At 52.8% G+C, this 17,953-nt stretch overlaps 7 protein-coding genes across 7 annotated transcripts; 3 read left to right on the plus strand and 4 right to left on the minus strand.

Annotated features, from left to right (window-relative positions):
• Window positions 1–23: 23 nt before the first annotated feature.
• BO66DRAFT_472734 (aminopeptidase) lies at window positions 24–1,846 on the minus strand. The gene is made up of 3 exons (XM_025652982.1): window positions 1,521–1,846; window positions 319–1,460; window positions 24–266 (listed from the first exon to the last, which is right to left on the minus strand). Exons 1-3 carry the CDS (start codon window positions 1,759–1,761, stop codon window positions 141–143), a joined length of 1,509 nt encoding a protein of 502 aa, XP_025502379.1. The 5' UTR covers window positions 1,762–1,846; the 3' UTR covers window positions 24–140.
• Window positions 1,847–2,272: 426 nt separating this feature from the next.
• Window positions 2,273–2,780, minus strand: BO66DRAFT_126685 (uncharacterized protein). The gene has a single exon (XM_025641959.1). The coding sequence runs from the start codon at window positions 2,695–2,697 to the stop codon at window positions 2,305–2,307; it is 393 nt and encodes a 130-aa protein (XP_025502380.1). The 5' UTR covers window positions 2,698–2,780; the 3' UTR covers window positions 2,273–2,304.
• Window positions 2,781–3,065: 285 nt separating this feature from the next.
• BO66DRAFT_455262 (uncharacterized protein) lies at window positions 3,066–4,254 on the minus strand (the record flags this gene model as incomplete). The annotated part of the gene is made up of 6 exons (XM_025652074.1): window positions 3,760–4,254; window positions 3,645–3,697; window positions 3,538–3,597; window positions 3,411–3,488; window positions 3,283–3,360; window positions 3,066–3,223 (listed from the first exon to the last, which is right to left on the minus strand). Exons 1-6 carry the CDS (start codon window positions 4,005–4,007, stop codon window positions 3,066–3,068), a joined length of 675 nt encoding a protein of 224 aa, XP_025502381.1. The 5' UTR covers window positions 4,008–4,254.
• Window positions 4,255–6,057: 1,803 nt separating this feature from the next.
• BO66DRAFT_377550 (putative amino acid transporter) lies at window positions 6,058–8,308 on the minus strand (the record flags this gene model as incomplete). The annotated part of the gene is made up of 5 exons (XM_025645758.1): window positions 7,568–8,308; window positions 7,333–7,513; window positions 7,146–7,269; window positions 6,700–7,039; window positions 6,058–6,624 (listed from the first exon to the last, which is right to left on the minus strand). Exons 1-5 carry the CDS (start codon window positions 7,988–7,990, stop codon window positions 6,058–6,060), a joined length of 1,635 nt encoding a protein of 544 aa, XP_025502382.1. The 5' UTR covers window positions 7,991–8,308.
• On the plus strand, window positions 8,087–8,573 carry BO66DRAFT_126695 (uncharacterized protein). Its single transcript, XM_025641960.1, has one exon. The coding sequence runs from the start codon at window positions 8,184–8,186 to the stop codon at window positions 8,490–8,492; it is 309 nt and encodes a 102-aa protein (XP_025502383.1). The 5' UTR covers window positions 8,087–8,183; the 3' UTR covers window positions 8,493–8,573.
• A 4,206-nt stretch (window positions 8,574–12,779) lies between these two features.
• BO66DRAFT_393110 (sugar porter family MFS transporter) lies at window positions 12,780–14,772 on the plus strand. Its single transcript, XM_025647679.1, has 7 exons — window positions 12,780–12,847; window positions 12,903–12,954; window positions 13,011–13,086; window positions 13,146–13,332; window positions 13,383–13,909; window positions 13,961–14,251; window positions 14,301–14,772. Exons 1-7 carry the CDS (start codon window positions 12,823–12,825, stop codon window positions 14,688–14,690), a joined length of 1,548 nt encoding a protein of 515 aa, XP_025502384.1. The 5' UTR covers window positions 12,780–12,822; the 3' UTR covers window positions 14,691–14,772.
• A 1,060-nt stretch (window positions 14,773–15,832) lies between these two features.
• Window positions 15,833–17,729, plus strand: BO66DRAFT_421595 (MFS transporter; the record flags this gene model as incomplete). Its single annotated transcript, XM_025649970.1, has 1 exon — window positions 15,833–17,729. Exon 1 carries the CDS (start codon window positions 16,167–16,169, stop codon window positions 17,727–17,729), a length of 1,563 nt encoding a protein of 520 aa, XP_025502385.1. The 5' UTR covers window positions 15,833–16,166.
• Between the last annotated feature and the right edge of the window lie 224 nt (window positions 17,730–17,953).

Below are 17,953 nucleotides of genomic sequence, written 5' to 3' on the forward strand. Positions count from 1 at the left end.
AACAAAACAAAGCTTGTCGGTCCCAAAAATAGATTGTTCCAAAAATGTTTATTCATCTAACCAAGAATAACTCAAAAGAAAGCATCATACAAGACTCTATCTAGCCAAAAATGATAAAGAGATCTGTAGTCTATCATCGATTACATTTGCAGGCGGTGGCCGCGGTACTTCCGCGGCTCGTGGGAGAAAGTGCCGACATCAGCATCGGTGCGCTCAGGGAAGCCCTCGAACGACAGCGCGTATGTGGCAATAGAATGCCCCACGAGCTAAAGTGTGTCAGTCATAGTACGGCACTGCCAATCGCGGAAGAACACGTACCTTGGTGTTAACCTCCCAAGCTGTAAGGTTAACGTTCGAGACGTCGTCTCCAATCTGATGGTAATTAGGATCGTACCACTCTCCGGCTTTACCACCAAACATCTCTTCCTCTTCCTTGGTCTTAACACCTTCTGCGCCGGTGGCGACACCGCCTCCGGGAATGCCATTGCGAATAAAGGCGTCGTAGTCGCTGCGGCCGTCGAAGGGGATGTAGGTGTAGTTGAGGTCGTGGGCCTCGTAGAAATCAACGTACAGGTTGCGCAGCTCCTCCGAGCCCACCGGATTGACGGCGTTAGTGGCGTTGTAGACCTGGTACGCGAAATTTGGCCCTGCCAGCATATCATAATCTTGAAACTGGCGTATTTTGCGGTTCTCCTCCGGGGTCAGCTGGCTCACATAGTAATCACTACCAAGGAGGCCTTCTTCTTCTCCAGCCCACCAAGCAAGGCGCACGCAGTTGTTGACACTGAAGTGGGTGAGCTTTGTTGCCAATTCCAAGAGAGTCAGAGTACCAGAGCCGTCGTCGTTGATACCGGGACCTTCGGCTACACTGTCGCTGTGTGCACCGGCCATAACTATATTATTCGGGTCTCCTTCGACAGTCTGTGCGATAATGTTTGTAGTGATGATTGTCTGCACAATACCGTCAACGTAGGCAATGCCATCCACCTTCTCGCCTTTCTTCAACTGCTCCAGGACAGGTGCCGCATCACTGTCTGAGATGCCGAAAGTGGCAACATGATCTGGGGTGGGAGTGCCCAGAGTTCCAGAGAGGTCGCCTTTCTCGTTATTGTACACCACTGCCGCGATGGCGCCTGCTTTGCCAGCCAGGTCGGACTTGGTTCCGAACGGACAGGTGCCCCGAGAAATGAATGCAATGGCACCAGAAAGATTGTCAGGGTAGTCGGATGACTCGCATCCATGATTGGCCACTGCCACCAATGGACCGTAGACAGGCTCTCTGTCTTTTGTGGGAGGCGTCAGCCCCATCGGGGTAGCTGAGGAGGGCACCGTGTGGCCGAGGACGAGGCGCGACTCGAAGACATTTCCGGTCACCGCAGGAAAGGATTGATTGGTGATGGTGTAGTAGTCGCCGAGCTCGACAAGGGTGGAGTAGATGTAATCTAAGGTTCCGAGGTGACCTAGCAGATTGAAGGTTAGTAGGTGAGTCACAGCGCAGCGGAGATGAGTGAGGTGCGCACCTTTGCTGCCAATGACACGGGTCGGGTGCTGATATTCCTCCTCGCTGAGCTTTGCAATCTCGTAGAGCTCCTCGGCTCTTTTGAGGAGGTTCTCGGCTTTGACTTCTTTCTGCAGCAGCTCAGAGTCGATGAGCTGCTTGCTCGATGTCGAGAGCTCGGACTGCGATGAAGAAGCTTGGAACAGGGGCAATTGAAGAGCTCCGGCCGGCCCAAGAAGGGCGGGGAGAAGATAGAGCTTCATGGTGAAGCTCAAATCAATGTTGAATGTAGGAGTCAGGTCGATTGGACAGAGAGTGAGTGACTGAAGTGGAAGAGGAAGAGACAGGGAGCCGAGGAGGTTGGGGACAAACAAGCTGGGGAATGGTCAGCTGATAAGCGATAAGATAAGCCCCGTGACCTCCCGATCGGGCATTTGCGGACTTTCTGGATTGAGATTAGCTCGTCGCCTCACAACAGTAGCAGCTCATAATGGGTGTGGATCCTCAATGATGACATCCAATGCAGCAGCACACCTTTTGCCCTGCCGCCATTGATGAGCACGCTCCCGACTTTGGTTATGACTCCGAAATCGAAATCTAACCAGACCCAGAGATCCAATCGCCCTTTTGGCACGGACCAACACTCCGAGCACTTCATGCACGTCATTGTCACAGTGTCACATCCGCCTACTAGTATATATTCGTACTGTAGCAGCCGCGGTCGCACAAAGTGTCGGTCCTGACAATGACATGGGTGAGCCTTGTTCTATGTGGAACCCATCACAATGACGCTTTCACATGATCCATCAATCGATTCGGTCAATCTCCCATTCGCAGCGCGTCCGCCTTTGATGGAGTAAGCGCTCAACTCGGCGGCAATATGATCGGCTGGCCGAAAATGAGCCTCTTCGAATTGCAGGTGTCGCTTCTTCTGACATCCTCCCTTGAGTTGAGATCAGGGCCGCTGGATTATCTCTCATCCACTGGCCCTCTACTGTGTAGCACGCGAGGAACGTTATTCCTAGAACACTCATCAAGATAGCTTTCACTTGAAGCAAGGAGCCCTCTGCAAGGATGAAATGCACAAGATAGTAGATACAAATTGGGATGATGCTCAGTGAGCTCAAGGGCAGTATGCACAAGCGGGTTGAACTTGTATCTTTCAATTGGCAACTTCTTCGAGCTTCCAGCTCTCTCATAACATACCCATCTCGCCCACTCTCGAAATCGACTGATTACGCCAGGGACAACTCTGGGCGCCAGATAATTCGGCAGCAGGTGCGCTTGTCTGCAGTCTCTGATTGTATCGGGCCTGGAATAGGTCTAGGGGCCAACAGCCAGATGATCACAGTTCGGGGACGCCAATCAATCGGCCGAGAGCTCGACAGTCACTCTCCATGCTTCTATAAAGTCGCTACTCCAGTCTTTTTCTAACTTCCACAGTTCTCTACATTGTCGCATAATATATAAATTACACATATTCCGCAACCGCTCGTAGAGCTCAATTGTTATTCGACATAGTCACGCCAGCATATACTAAAAATACAACCCCATCTCATGGCTCCATTTAGATATCATAGGTGTGGGCCTGGACGTTGATCGTCTCGACGGTGAAGGTCTTGGAGTCGGAGGTCTTAAGGCCGGTGGAGGTGACCTCGTTGGTGGCCAGGGTGCCGGCGAAGGTGCTGTCCGCGGCGTTCAGGACAATCGTGGTGTCGATGTACTCTGTTCTCATTGTTAGATGTCTTCCGGGAAGGTCGGGAGTAAAGGGCAGGGGAGCTCACGGTGAGCACGAGCAGTGCTCTTGCAGGCGTCGTCCTGGCATTCGACGGCCGTGCCCCAGCCTTGAGCTTGACCGGAGCCTGTGAAGTGTTAGCGTTGGCAACTGGGGAGAAACGGTTGAGGAACGTACTGGTCGATAGAGTCGAGACGACCTTGCCGTTAAGAGAGACGGTCTGATCGTACTTGGAGGTGGAATCGTTGTACTTGTCTGAGAATTGTCAATAGCTATCGTGTAGGGAACGGAGAGGTGAACGTACATGCCATGGTCACCTTGTCACCGGCATTGGCCGGAACTTGGGTGCCACCAAGCTGCGTGTCTGCTCATTGTTAGAGCCCTTTCGATCATAACCTCGGGAAGACTTACCCTCGAGGGTGCTGGCCCAGATGCACCACTGGCCGGAGGTACCGCCGCAGTTGCTAGATGCCGTCAGTATTGAGTCCAATGGTTTGGCCAGGATTAACCGGTCTCTATGACGTACGCATTGGGGTCGGAGAAAGAAACAGCAAGCGCCTGGATCAGATCACCGCCGCTGGTGCCCATGCCGGGCCACAGGGCGAGACGGTCTGCGACGGGGCTGGGAACTTCGGGGAGCACAAGAGTGGTCGTGGCCTCGCGGATCCAGCTCTGAGTAGGACCCAGGCTGAAGTAGGGGCCGAAGCCAACGGTAGACTGAGCGTTGGCCAGGCCGAGGACGGCGAGGGCAGCGAGGGTTTCGAGACGAAGCATTGTGACGAGAGGTGAGTAGGATGATTTGAGGTGGTGGCTGGCAGGGTTGCACGAGGGTACTGAGCGATTAAAACAAGCGACTGACAACAGGCCTTATAGAATGATGTCGCTCGACAGCTGTAGGAGTCCTAGAATGAAAGGGGCCACATCCACCACGGAGATTAGTCCGTGAACGGCTCTACATGGCCGTACGTGGGATGAATGTGTTTCGAGTTCACAACGTCCCGCACTAAAAACAGTACAGGAGGGAGTCAGAGGATGTTTCAGGACAAAGACGGAGTCCGCCCTACCGGGAGAATACAGCAACAGCAGTAGGGTGCTGGTTCCTTGTGGAGAAGAAGTGGTCTGAGCAAGGCCTCTAGTTTCAATCCGACACGTTTGCTCCACCCCGGTTTCAAGCCAAGCCCCTGAGCCGTGGATCACTGCTGTTTTGGGGGGAATGTGAAGGAGTGCAAAAGCTACAGAAGAACAAGAGAGAGGACAGCTCAGCTGATCGGCCCCGAGTGTAGGAATAAACATGGTCCATGTGTGCGGTGTTGTTCATCGTAGGTATGCGAGTTGGAGAAAGGTATGGAGAGCATCAGCGGAAGTGGTTCGGCATACACTGCCGCTTGCCGAAAGCTTGGTTTTGCCGTACTTCTCAACAATTCGCAAATAATTCATCCAGCCGAATGGCAGAATAGCCTGAGACCCTGAGTATATCACTATATTTGATTCTTATTATGGTCACGGTGCAAACCGATCCCCTGACCATTCTGTCTTGCTTATGCTGAATCAATGCCCCCTGGATCAAATTAGTCCCAACATACAATCTCCGCGGGCTATGCGGCAATTACTCCGCATCTAGAATGGACACGGTAGGGAATACTTCCTCTCTTCTATATCTCCGTCTCGTAAGAGCCTGGAGGGTGATCCTGTTTGCTTAATCTGTAACTGGAGCCTGACTCCGGTTAGGCCCAGATTCCTGACCGCCAAGCTTTAATCAGTGGAAACTCTATTAGATGTGAAGCGCAGAGAGATTATGACCCATCATAGGTAAAGATATACGTTCGAGACCACTCATGTAGGTAGATGTTCCATTTTATTGATGACTATGGCCAGACAATGTGGCCATGAGGTGATTGTCTTTATCATTCCCCCACAACACTCGTGTAACGCAAACCCAGGCATGGCTGCAAGCTGAATATCGTGGAAGTTTACCCATCATTGTTGTGAAATAAAACAATTACCTCCTTCGTGGAGATACTTTCCATATGGAGATAATCGATGTTGGTGCAGCAATTCTGCCTCCAAGCCTGAGCATCAACATCCTCCTGCTGATGTGAACGAAACTTGTGAGGAGAAAAATCCGAAAATGAGGACCTGAAGTACGACTTACCGGCTAAATGTAGGGCTTGATCAGACATCGGCTGACCCGCGATTGTAAGGGACTAGATTTATACACAGAATTAGTATCGAGGCGATCGCTTCGACGAGAAGAGGAAGCTTCCAAGACCTGCATTGGGACTGAGAAGAGTGGTATGAATCTTCTACTTTGCGGGCGCCTTAAGCCCCGATACATTTGGCAGACAAGATCCTGAAGCGCTCGCTCGGTCGCAAGCATCTACTAAGACTATGAATAGAAAGAGAAATGTATGAGTTTGAGATGCAGGGAGTGTATGGATCGGGAAGGGGCAGATGCGGGCCCGCCCTGCTGGTCTCCTAAAGTGGGCGCCCTACTGAGAGCATGCACGACATTTCTCCATAGGTAAACCCCTATCTTCCAAGTTGATACAGAGCATAAAATGGCAGAAGTAAGCTGCACTGATAGGGAAAGGGTGGGATAGAATACAAACAGCATTTATATCGTTAAATTTAATTCTGGCAAGATTTTAACAAAGTGATAGTAGTTCGACTTTCACAAACCTTATACTGCTGCTGCAAAAGCCCTCTCATGCCAGAAAGTACGCTAACTCTATGAACAACACAAGTTCTAATACTCGAAGTGCAAGTTGATATAACTCCACGGATCAACTATGATAATGTATATTATGTACAAACACCTACCTCTTTAATCAAACACGGCATCCACTGCCTTACGAAGATACTTCGTCGGCCCCTTCCGCTCTGTCTTGGTCTCGACATCGTGCCCATCCACGTAGAACCGTCTCGGGGCGTCGAGGTCAATCGTGCGAGCATCCACCCACCACGGCCCGCGGTAGTAGCATCGCGCCGCCAGGTACAGGACCACGATAGCCACGACAGAGACGTAGTTGGCGAAGAAGTTCTTCGCGCTGGGGCTTTCTCCGAGAGGCCATACACTCAGGTAGAATTCCGCGATGATGAGGATGATGCACCAAACAAGACCCCAGATGGCGCCGTAGGGGTATGTCCACGACTTCCAGGGGAGATCCTCTACCGATCGACCCTGGACCTTCCAGGCGTAGCGCATGCGGAGGTGCGACAGACATATCGTGCCCCAGCCAAACAGGGTGAAGAGGGAAGTCAGGTTTGAGAACCAGGTGAAGACGTTGGCGCCAGAGTTAGAGACGTTGAGGTAAGCGAGACCGCCTCCAATGAGGAGGGTTATGGCCATTCCTGCAATCGGGCGGCCTTGCTTGTCGGCCTTGCCGAAGATCTGACGGGGCGGAGCAGATGATCATATTAGTCGCTAGCGCTGCAAAGTAGGAGGAAAGGAATGAGAGGCACTAACCTTGGGAGCCATATTCAGGTGTGTCAAGCCCATCAAAGTACGCGAGCCACCATAGGCCGAGATACTGCCGGTCGACAAAACTGATATGAAGATCACCGCGTTCATGATATGAGCTAGAGGTTCCAGTCCAGCGTTGCGGAAGGCTATAACAAAGGGTGAAGCATTGACGCCGTCCCCACCGAAGAGGTCCTTGTTGTACGGAGAGACGGTGATGGTGATCATCAAGGAGCCCAGAACGTAGAACAGAGACAAGCGGACCCAGATGGACCCGACAGCTCGGGGGACAGCCTTGCGTGGATTATCAGTCTCAGCAGCGACCAAAGCAGCGTTTTCTGAACCACTAAGTGTTAAGGGAAGGGTCAGCTAGGTATAGATATAGGAGTCTGGGCAAACTTCAAGACCAATCCTTGCTATCCTGAAGTATAGCCAGATAGTAGGGTAAGTACCTCATTGCAAAGATACACGTAGGCATAATGGACAAGAATCCTTTGAAACCGTTGATGAACGGCGAGGAGTTCCAGTACCGGAACCCGATCGGACCCTCAGCAGGAGCGCCACCAGCCGAAATGACTAAAGAAGTGAGCCCCGGAACAGGATACTGTACTGTGCCACAGAGGAATTTGAACCACTTACCGATGCACGAGATAATCACCACAAAGATCCAGCCAAACTTGATAGTAGAGGCTGTAACTTCGACCTCCCCGAAGAATCTCACGGCAACAACGTTGACGGCGATAATTACAATCCAGAAAATAGTGATCCAGGCCGCTGTAGGTACTTTGGTCGTCCAGAAGCTAAGCACGGTAACAACGCCCTGTACATTCAATGATCAGTGGGCAGTGTATTCAACACAGCAAGAGCAACACACCTGCAGCTCGTTGGCGATTGTGATCCAGTAAGAGAACCAGTATGCCCAGCCAAGGGAAAAGGCCATTGACCGGTCAATGAAGATCGACGTCCACTGCGTGAACGCCGACGGCAATGGATACATGACTGCCATCTCTCCAATCGAATGACTGACGGCCCAAATCATCGTACAGCTGAGGAGATAGCCAATCAGAAGCGCTGCTGGGCCAGCATTGCTTAGAGAAGTTCCACTTCCAAGCCATAATCCCATTCCGATGGAGGAGCCAAGCGCAATCATGGTCAGGTGCCGCGTCGACAACGAGCGGTGCAGATCGGTTTCGGCGCCATGGTCGACGTCAGGAGAGGCCCAGTCGCCAGTGGGCTCGAGATGCTTCTCCTTGGAACTGGATGTCTCGTATGCAGGTGCATTGCTGTGGTCGTCCATCGTGAATGACCTCGATGGAGAAGGGTGGGTGTACGCGCAAAAAGATAGGGTGAAGGGGAAGAAGACGCGAAGAAAAACACCACGTATAAAATTGGGCGGGCGACGGAAGATTGATATAAGACTTGTCCGTCGAGGTCGTGGAACCTAGTGAGGTCGGCTTGCAGCCTCTGAGAAGCCGAAGTCAATTTGATGAATGATGTGCAGGGGGCAAATTGGAACAACAGATAAGACAAACATACTCAGCCCACTCGCTATGGTTCGCTATCGGGAAGCAGGCGAGCAGGCAGATAAAGAATCTTGTCGCAGCTTCCAGTCAAGTGGTGTTGGGTGGTGTGTCAACATTTGCCCCATCGGCTTGTCCGCTGCGAGCAAGGCCAGCGAAATCTTCTGGAAGACTGGCAGGAGCGAGGATCCTGCGAGTAGAACTGATAACCACTGTGAGGCCCATCCAATAGGCGATCACACGGTATCAGAAGGCGCAGGGCCTGTGCCACTCATTTAATGGCTTTCTTGGCCACGGTACAATCAGGAGACAGCTGTTATCGGCTCTAAGTGAGACCGCTCGTGTCGCCAACTCTCCAGCATCTGGGGAATGTTACATCGGCTCGATGGGCTGGCCCAGGTTGGACGGATGACCATCATGGCCAGTCGGGATAGCCACCCGGATGCGGCCATCTCAGCCGTCAAAGGATGGATGCACCCTCACGCTGTGCTCGCGTGGCGTGAAATCAATACCGTCGCAGAGGTGGCGCCAGTCTCATCCCTTGCAGGCGAGGAATGCAAGAGGCATATCGGTCAAAGAAAGACAGCAGCTGGACTCGTTCGACTCAGCCCAAGCTCCATGGAACTTGTCGTCTCCAGCGACTAGAGCAGGTCCGCAATGCAGAGTACAGGATACTCTATTTCTTCAAGATAAGAATAGGACAGAGAATGGGGGCCATCGCGGGCCAGGAGAGGGGCTTCCAGGGCTTATCGGCGGCCAAGCGTAATGCTCAGCCGGTCTGCGGGTGAATCTGACGTGGTGGTGCGAGTCTAACGCACTGGTGCTGCGAACTATAATCAAATGGACCCGCGAGATTAAGCTATCAAATCCATACTGGACCAATTGCAGCATTTGGTGCCGGTGATCGGCGCCGGATTGGCGCGATAGCATCGCTCACTTTTACCCCGGAATGGCGTCAGGACAGATAAACAATTCCCGGATATCGCCGGAGATTGTTCTATCCCCCCTATCCTGTGACCGGTGCATTGTTATGCGTGTGAAACACAACCCCTGTCACCAGCTATTCTCGAGCGAGCGTGCGGTAGGGCAATAAGATCAAGCAAGCTCATTATCGAGTCCTCGTCTCACTTGAGCCGGATGGTACATCCCCTTGCGTCTGATGAACCTGCACGTGGCGAATAGGTCAATTATCCCTCTGCGCTGCTGGACTGGCTAGACCGAGGCCCTGCGCTGTCGTTCATCGAGGTCCAGCGATCGTCGAGGTAACGGCACGGTCGGCCTCCTTAGTCTGGCCGGGAAGCAAATCCGATGCGTTGACTTTCCCACGGTCGCATACACGACTTAACTCGTGAAAACCTCTCGGATAGTGTTTAATGTACATCCGGAAGAGAACCCAGCGGTCTAGGGCCTCCAAATTGTAGGATATTTTTGAAAACCCCTCCGAATCCGGGGTACCGACGACATGGCAGCCGCCCGAATCCGGCACCAGCATCTGCTCCCCAGGATTTCCCCAGATCCAGGCCAGAGTCTAATTGTTGCTTTTCCCGCCAGTTCATCCATGGGTCCAGAGTTTGTGCTGAGGAATGGTTCACACATTAGGTTACCAATGGGCGGGGACAGAGAATCGAAGGATTAAGCGTCACCGATCGCCTGCGCACGCCTTTGTCGTCCAGCTAGGCCTCGACTGCATATAGCATACCTCTGTAGATTGGATGTGAGCAGACCCCTCACCGCTAAATTGCCACTGTGAAGGAGAAAATGGACACACTCCATCTCTCGAGCGAGACATAGTCAGAAACCTTTGTTCGTATGTATGCTCCCGCAACCGATGAATGCACTTTCCAACAAGGAGAACATCCAAGGTCGTGATCGATGAAGCCTAACGTAGCGTGCTTTCCTGAATACCGGATGGCAGTTGAGTATCTCCTTACATCCACCAGCCTAAGGTCCAGACCAGGCGCTCTTTCCAGGTGCTGAGGAACCCTCCGGTCGGCACAAAGAGAGCAAAGTTCGAGCAATTCTAGACACGACCGGCGGGGGGAAATTGACCGTTCATTTTCGTAGCTCTCGATCGGCTACCGCTGCCTCTACCTCAGGCGCGCTTAAAATGTTGAGCGGTGCTCTCGAGGAGACACAATTGGCGTCAAGCATTACACAACACCGGCGTGAGAGCAGTTGAGCTTTACTATCCTTCGGCAAGCTAAGTTGTCGGGTGCGGGAGAAATGCTCAGATAGGTCGGTGCTCCTCAAGCCTGCGGGCCTGATTTTGGCCATTCATTCAAATTGGTTTTGTTTCCATGCATTAAGCATTCTGGGACAATAATGTGCAGATCCGGAAATATCTTTTTGTCTTCGGCGTAGTCCCATCGATAATGAGCGCTTTTTCTGACACTCGTGCACGAAGTCTGTTAAGGTCTCAACGGCCAGGTCAACATTCAGAGGCATGTGTAAGTACGGTCGGCCGGTCGCTTGATTTGTACTCCTTTGTCTTATTTGCGAGTAGTCCACGAAGACCTGTACATACATGTCAGCCGCTCTTAAGTCTTGTCAACAGCAATAGACGCAACCGACGTTGGTTTTCCGGCTTCTGGTTCAGTGTGAGTTATGTGGGATATTTTGTCATGTGACAATGCTGACCGCGCTGTTTGTAACAGATCAGGTCCCCGTTTCAGCGCTTCAGATCCTCTCGATTGATTTGAGTATTGTCCTCATATGAATGCAATCGAACACCCTTCTGATATGGGCGAGCGCACTCCGGGTACATTGGAATCACAATACCGGTGCGAGATGGAGAATGTCAGTACTTCTTTGCACTGTCACCAACCGATTTTCGGAATCAGATTGCAGTAAAAGATACGTTGCTAGTGAGGAGGGAGCAATAAGACACGTCTCGACAGTGCACATTATATGTTGACGACGGAGGCCCCAGAGAAGAAGCGTGGTCCCATGGAGTGCGCGGGTTAGACTACATCAGACGAAGATGTTCCTAGAATCGATCGGGGTGGCCTTCTCTCGATCGGATAGGTGCTTAGGAGCCTGAGACCACCATAGATTGGTGGAATGTATGAGTCAGTCCCAGTGGAATTCATCAATTACTCTTCGCATGACCGGAGAGAGCTTACTAAGAGACCCTTCACCAGACTGATACACGCAATGACCAGCGGTTGGGCGACAGCAATCAATCTGACATCTTGGGGTTGTGATTACCTCTTGCTGTGCGTCCTCTCTGTCCAGACTGTCGCTACGAGCCGGGACCTGGCACCATCTCGAATGAGGATCTCTCAGGGGCCCGAACACCACACTGAGGCAGGCCTGCCCAGCCGGATAATAAGAACATATCAGTGTACCGCTTGCAGCAAGACCTAGATCACTCTGACCAGGCAAAACTGGACGCTGATACGTGAGTGGCACGGGTCAGATCAGCCCGATTCGGAAGACTTTCCAATGCTGCTGGCCGAGAACGCCTGCATCGGACAACAAGTCGTGAATCGCGGAGACTGCAGCATCACGCACTTCGGCTACCACAATTAACCGGCTGTGACCATCGCGGACTGGGGTTTGACCGTGTTCACGTGGAAAGAGCAGCGCAGCTGAACGAGCCGTTGCCGGCTCAGACTTTCGGTAACGCGTCCTGTCGCCGAAATTCGGCTGTCGTATTCGCCGGTCTTGGTGGCAGCCCAAGCGTCACAAGGCTACAATTAATCAAAGACGAGTGAAGAAACGGGGTTTCGCTGCCATTGATTTTGATTGTTTTGGTGAGACTATGATGGAGAGGCTTGACGGTGGCGTCAGAGGGTCTCTGTTTGGCACCAATCAGCCATATTGACGCTACATAGATGACCACGCCCAGCCAGGCCGCCAGGCGATGGTGAGCATAGCGCAACGGAAGAGGCTTCGGGTGGGCGTCAGACAAGCCTCCATAGACCGGCTCGTGCCGAAATGGACAACTCGCGTTGTTCAAGACGATTGAGTGCTCGGGAGGAGTCGACAACCGTATGATAGACCATGAGAGTAGTTCTCAATGACCATCCAAAGATATTCTTCCACAGGTGGAATGGTGGAATGAAAATTATCCTCCGTCAGGCATGCGGAGTAGGTAACTATCTGGCAGGAGTCAAGGAAGAGGGTCTACCCGACCGTCGGTTAAAATGAGGGGAATCAGGGAAATCAGGACGGGTTCAACACGAAGAAGGAAAATCTCCGAGGCAGAAATGAACCGACTGGACTGGGCAGGAAACACGGCCTCCACCGAGACTGGGGAAAAACCGCTCCCCCAGGCGGGTCTGATTCGTTCCCCAACCGAAATCCCCGGACCTCCGCATTCCCTGCCGATGATCTTTACTCTTTGAAGTCATCCATCCCCCCATGCAGGTCTCGCACCACCCTCCATCCGGGACACATGCAACACTTGCAAGCTATCTTCTTCCCTGTCTTCTCGCCCGCGAGTGACGCCATGACGTACGGGCCAATTGCACGAGTCCGGGATGGACGTTACTTCGGCACTGGGTCGTGCATCGGTATATAAGCCCCGTCCGGGGCCCCCGAGTCGGCTCTCCGCATCCCTATCCCGGTTGTACTTCAGGTAGTCCGGTCTGGTTCGTTGCTCACCATGTATCGCATTACAAACATCTACAGTATGGTCTCCTTTGATGCTGTCAATAAGGTGCCACGGAACTGACTTGTGCCTAGTCCTTGCCGCGTTAGGCACCATCGGTGGTGCATTGTTCGGCTTCGATGTCAGGTACGACCGCTCTCCTGCTCCGATGTATGAGGACACACATTGACCGTGTTGGATAGTTCCATGAGTGCCTGGATTGGCACCGACCAATATTTAGACTATTTTAATCATCCAGACAGCAACTTGCAAGGAGGTGTAGGTCTTCTGTGTACAAGCCGAACACCTGTAGGTTACGCTGACGATCCTTCTGCTAGATTACTGCTTCCATGTCTGCTGGGTCTTTCGCCGGTGCACTCGCAGCGGGTTTCCTTTCGGATCGCCTTGGTCGTCGCTATTCTCTCGTTATCGCTTGTTGCATTTGGATTGTCGGGGCAGCTATCCAATGTTCTGCTCAAAACGTTGCACATCTGGTCGTTGGTCGGGTCATCAGTGGGTTGGCTGGTGAGCAACCTCTCCCATTGCCACGGGTACTCTGTGCTAACCGTCTCCAGTCGGTATCACGTCTTCTCAAGTCTGTGTCTATCTCGCTGAACTGGCCCCTGCACGCATCCGAGGCCGGATTGTGGGCATCCAACAATGGGCCATCGAATGGGGTATTCTGATCATGTACCTGATCTCATACGGCTGCGGCCAGGGTATTTCTGGTCCCGCTTCCTTCCGCGTGGCTTGGGGTATCCAGGGGGTTCCTGCATTGATCCTTCTTGTCGCCTTGCCTTTCTTCCCCGAATCGCCCCGTTGGTTAGCCAGCAAGGAACGGTGGGAAGAGGCTTTAGACACATTGGCCGCGATCCATGGCAAAGGAAATCGCTGTGATCCCGTTGTCCAGGCTGAGTATGAGGAGGTGCAAGAGGCCGTGCGGGTTGCCCAGGAGGCTAAGGACGTTTCATTCTTGGCCCTGTTTGGCCCAAAGATCTGGAAGCGGACTGTTTGTGGTGTGAGTGCGCAGGTCTGGCAGCAATTGCTCGGAGGCAACGTGGCTATGTACTATGTCGTCTATGTCTTTGACATGGCAGGAATGGTAAGAAATGATGGGGATGGTTGGTGAATTTCGAGCTAACGCGAACAACAGACCGGCAACACCACCCTGTACTCGTCAGCCATCCAATATGTTATTTTCCTGGTGACGACCGGTGTCATTCTGCCATACATCGATCGGATTGGTCGACGACCTCTGTTGATGACCGGTTCCATCCTGTGCATGGCCCTCCACTTTGCGATTGCGGGTATCATGGCCAGCTACGGTCACCACGTCGACTCAGTGGATGGCAACTCGAACCTAAAGTGGTCGATCACCGGTGCCCCTGGTAAGGGTGTCATCGCCTGTTCATACATCTTCGTCGGTATCTATGGTCTCACTTGGGTAAGTAGACAACCTATTGCAGACGCTGAACCCTTCTGACAATGGATAGGCCCCTGCTGGATGGATTTACGCCTCGGAGGTGTTCCCCCTCAAGTACCGCGCCAAGGGTGTCGGATTGTCGGCCGCGGGTAACTGGATTTTCAACTTCGCGCTAGCCTACTTTGTGTCGCCGGCGTTCACGAACATCCAGTGGAAGACGTATATCATTTTCGGCGTCTTCTGCACGGTCATGACCATCCACATCTTCTTCACCTTCCCGGAGACAGCTGGTCGTTCTCTGGAGGATATCGACTTAATGTTCGAGGCTAACTTGCCGGCCTGGAAGACATCGCGGCTGCCCGACCGATTCGGCGATGAGATTGAGCGTCAGCGACAGAAGACTGGCGGGGCGGAGGCAGGGGAGAAAGGAGTGGAGACGGCGCATGATGAGATGGTCTAAGCGGGGGAGATGCCCTGATGAGCTAGACTCGTTAGAATTTATAGATCAAGACGTGTACCTAGCGCGAATAAGAAACGTCGCCGTGCCTCATCCTGCTGCAAGAGACTGTTTCCTGTCACTCACCGCCGGCGGTGTGGTCATGACATCATCGCAGTGGTCGACCGATGTTCTGGATTGAAAGATCGTATCATTTCGCAATTGCGGCGAAATTGGGAGACAGAAAATGTAGTAGTATGCTTACAGCTCTGCTGCCTGAAACATGTTCAATCATAATTATGGTGCTTTGCGTGCGCGTTGAGCAGTATGTTTTGTTGTAAGTGCAAGTTGCTGAATAGTTACTGGCTCTGCAGTTGCCTGTCCACCATGATACGTGGAGAAATATTTGGCCTAGCGCGCGTGACCGCGACTAGACCCTTTCCGGTCATCCCGAGTTCCACCCGTGACCTGCTGCCTCAGGCATTCAGGCATTCAGGCCGCCAGGCCGCGGGCCGCGATATGGGGCGGATTAGGAAATGGGTCCCGGGCGTCCCGTCAGTGCGCCAGTGCAACTCGAGCTGTAGAGTACATAGCAATGCGGGCCGTCTTCCTCTTTTCTCAATATACCTAGTACAACCAGTCCCATCTTCACTAAGATATGTAGCTCTACTCTGCTTCTACCCCTTGCTTCTGGTTCTTTTATTGACCCTCGGTGACTGTTTTGCTATTTAGCTTGGTGGTATGCTGCGTCCTGTGCCTGTTCAATATGTATGTTGTCGGTGTATGAGCCGGTTGCAGTTTGGAAAGCGCAGGGCCACCATATGCGAGGGTACTGCAAATACAATGTATTCGAGGTTCTTGCCGACCGCTCCAGTTTGAAAGAGATCATCTTGCAACCCCACATGATCTCTTGGATTGGCAAAAATCAATAAAATCGCGAATCGCAGACAGCAGTGGCCGGACCCTTCGATTTTGCCGTCCAAGAAGGGTAGTGGGGCCCGCGAAGGAAGTGATCAATTCAGATCTAGGAGAGTCTTTAACTCAATTAACCTCCGTCGGTGATGTCACTGGTCAGTAATCCGATGAGGACTTCAGGCCTGATGACCCTCTCCATCAATGCATTCAATGCATATGTTATCGAGAGAAGTCTGCTTTCCTTGCCTCGACTGACTCAAGAGCGATTCCTTCCACCTCACCCACGAGTAATCCTCTTGAGTGCTCCCACTTTCCCACGGCTGCGAGAGTCCCACATGCCCCACATCTCCCACTTGGATGCTGAATGACTTCTTACTTCAGCGCTCTCGACCCCAGCTTTTTTCAACCTGGATTTGACTCTGCTCCGAGTCAGAAATCTCACCCTCAAAGTGGTCAACATCCTTATATTTGGCAGAATCGACCTTTTAGAATCAGCGCGCGCCATCGAAAACAGCTTCAATTCGCCTCGCAGATCCGACATCGGGAAACGATCCTGCCTCGCTGCCTGATATTCCAGGCCGCAAGATGTCGCTGTCGAGCTCGACCAAGGACTCCATTAACGGAGACAGTGAAGATGACCGTCCACAGGACTCCGACCTCACGCGAACCGAATCCATGCGCTCGGCTGCAGATCACTGGAATCCAATCCACGAGCTCATCTTTGTGTTGGTGGTATGCATGGCACAGTTCATGACCCAAGCCGCGTTGGGAGTGTGTCTTGCACCGCTGGACATCATCGGCGATGGACTCAACATCACGCAGCCAGGCATTCTGAGCTGGCTGATTGCAGGCTACTCGCTCACCGTTGGCACTTTCATTCTCTTCTTCGGCCGACTGGGCGATCTCTTCGGGTACCGCCTCATGTTCATCATCGGCTTCCTGTGGTTCGCGCTCTGGTCCATGGTCGCCGGCGTGAGCGTCTACTCCAATTATATCCTCTTCATCTTCGCACGCACGCTCCAAGGCCTGGGCCCTGCCATGCTGCTTCCCAACGGCTTGGCCATCCTCGGTGCTACTTACCGCCCTGGCAAGAAGAAGCATATGGTCTTCGCTCTTTTCGGTGCTATGGCCCCCAACGGCTCCGTCATCGGCGCTATCTTCGCCGCCGTCTTCGCCCAACTCGCCTGGTGGCCGTGGATCTGGTGGTCGATGGCCATCTGGTGCTTCGTGCTGGCTATCCTGGGCATCTACGCCATCCCGCCCGAGCCCAGAGATCCGCGCATCGGCACCCTCTCCCTCCGCGCCCTCTGCGCCGAGATGGACCTCATCGGCGCAACCCTGGGCGTCACGGGCCTCGTCCTCGTCAACATCGCCTGGAACCAAGCCCCTGTGGTCGGCTGGGAGCAGCCCTACGTATACATTCTGCTGATCATCGGCCTATTGATCATTGCCGGCTTCTTCGTGTGGGAGATCCGCTTCTCGAGTAATCCGCTCATCCCTTTCCACGCCCTGAATGTGGACGTCTCGTTTATTCTTGGTTGCATCGCCTGCGGCTGGGCCAGTTTCGGCATCTGGATCTACTACTTTTGGCGGTTCTTAGAGGACATCCGCGGAGTGCATCCCATTCTTGCGTCCGTGCAGTTCCTCCCGCCCACGGTTATGGGGATCATCGCTGCGTTCTCGACAGGCCACCTGCTGAGTCGCCTGCACCCCGGGTGGATTATGGTCATGGCCATGGTGGCGTTCACTCTGGGCAATGTGTTCTCGGCTATTATGCCCGTGCATCAGACGTACTGGGCGCTCTCGTTCGTTACGCTCATCGTCATTCCCTTCGGGATGGACATGTCCTTCCCTGCTGCGACGGTTGTGCTGAGCGACGCTGTGGGCAGAGAGCACCAAGGCGTTGCGGCGTCACTGGTGTGCACGATCGTGAATTACAGTATCTCGTTAGGTCTGGGATTCGCAGGAACCGTCGAGGTGCATGTGAACCACGGCGGGAAGACGTTCCATGACACGTTGGTTGGGTACCGCGGCGCATTTTATATGGGGATCGGTTTAGGCGGGTTGGGCCTGCTGACGAGTATAGTATATGTACTTCACACTCTGAAGAAGGGCCGGCGCGGGGGAAAGGGGGTGGAAGATGCTTAATCTGTATTTCGTTCCCTGCATTTGTCTTTTTATTCCCTTCTCCCAATCTTTCGGATCATTGCAGCTTAAAAGTATACATACATACTAGGTATAGGGTATAGACTTAATAGACTCATTTCAATCAATCAATCCCACTGTCAGGCAGTGAAGTGTGAATAAACAATCCCCTATCACCACAAAAACCCCTTCAATGATGTCTGAGTAGCGACTGTTTCTGAGAAGAT

The sequence above is a fragment of the Aspergillus aculeatinus genome (assembly GCF_003184765.1).
Source record: "Aspergillus aculeatinus CBS 121060 unplaced genomic scaffold BO66scaffold_34, whole genome shotgun sequence".
In the NCBI taxonomy this organism is placed as follows: Eukaryota; Fungi; Ascomycota; class Eurotiomycetes; order Eurotiales; family Aspergillaceae; genus Aspergillus; species Aspergillus aculeatinus.

Coding starts and splice junctions, on each gene's coding strand:
- BO66DRAFT_472734 (XM_025652982.1), bottom strand. CDS start 1,761: ATGAAGCTCTATCTTCTCCCCGCCCTTCTTGGGCCGGCCGGAGCTCTT. Junction 1,461..1,520: donor CCGTGTCATTGGCAGCAAAG/GTGCGCACCTCA, acceptor TCAATCTGCTAG/GTCACCTCGGAACCTTAGAT. Junction 267..318: donor CTTGGGAGGTTAACACCAAG/GTACGTGTTCTT, acceptor GACACACTTTAG/CTCGTGGGGCATTCTATTGC.
- BO66DRAFT_126685 (XM_025641959.1), bottom strand. CDS start 2,697: ATGAGAGAGCTGGAAGCTCGAAGAAGTTGCCAATTGAAAGATACAAGT.
- BO66DRAFT_126695 (XM_025641960.1), top strand. CDS start 8,184: ATGATGTGCAGGGGGCAAATTGGAACAACAGATAAGACAAACATACTC.
- BO66DRAFT_393110 (XM_025647679.1), top strand. CDS start 12,823: ATGTATCGCATTACAAACATCTACA. Junction 12,955..13,010: donor TTGTTCGGCTTCGATGTCAG/GTACGACCGCTC, acceptor CGTGTTGGATAG/TTCCATGAGTGCCTGGATTG. Junction 14,252..14,300: donor GTATCTATGGTCTCACTTGG/GTAAGTAGACAA, acceptor GACAATGGATAG/GCCCCTGCTGGATGGATTTA.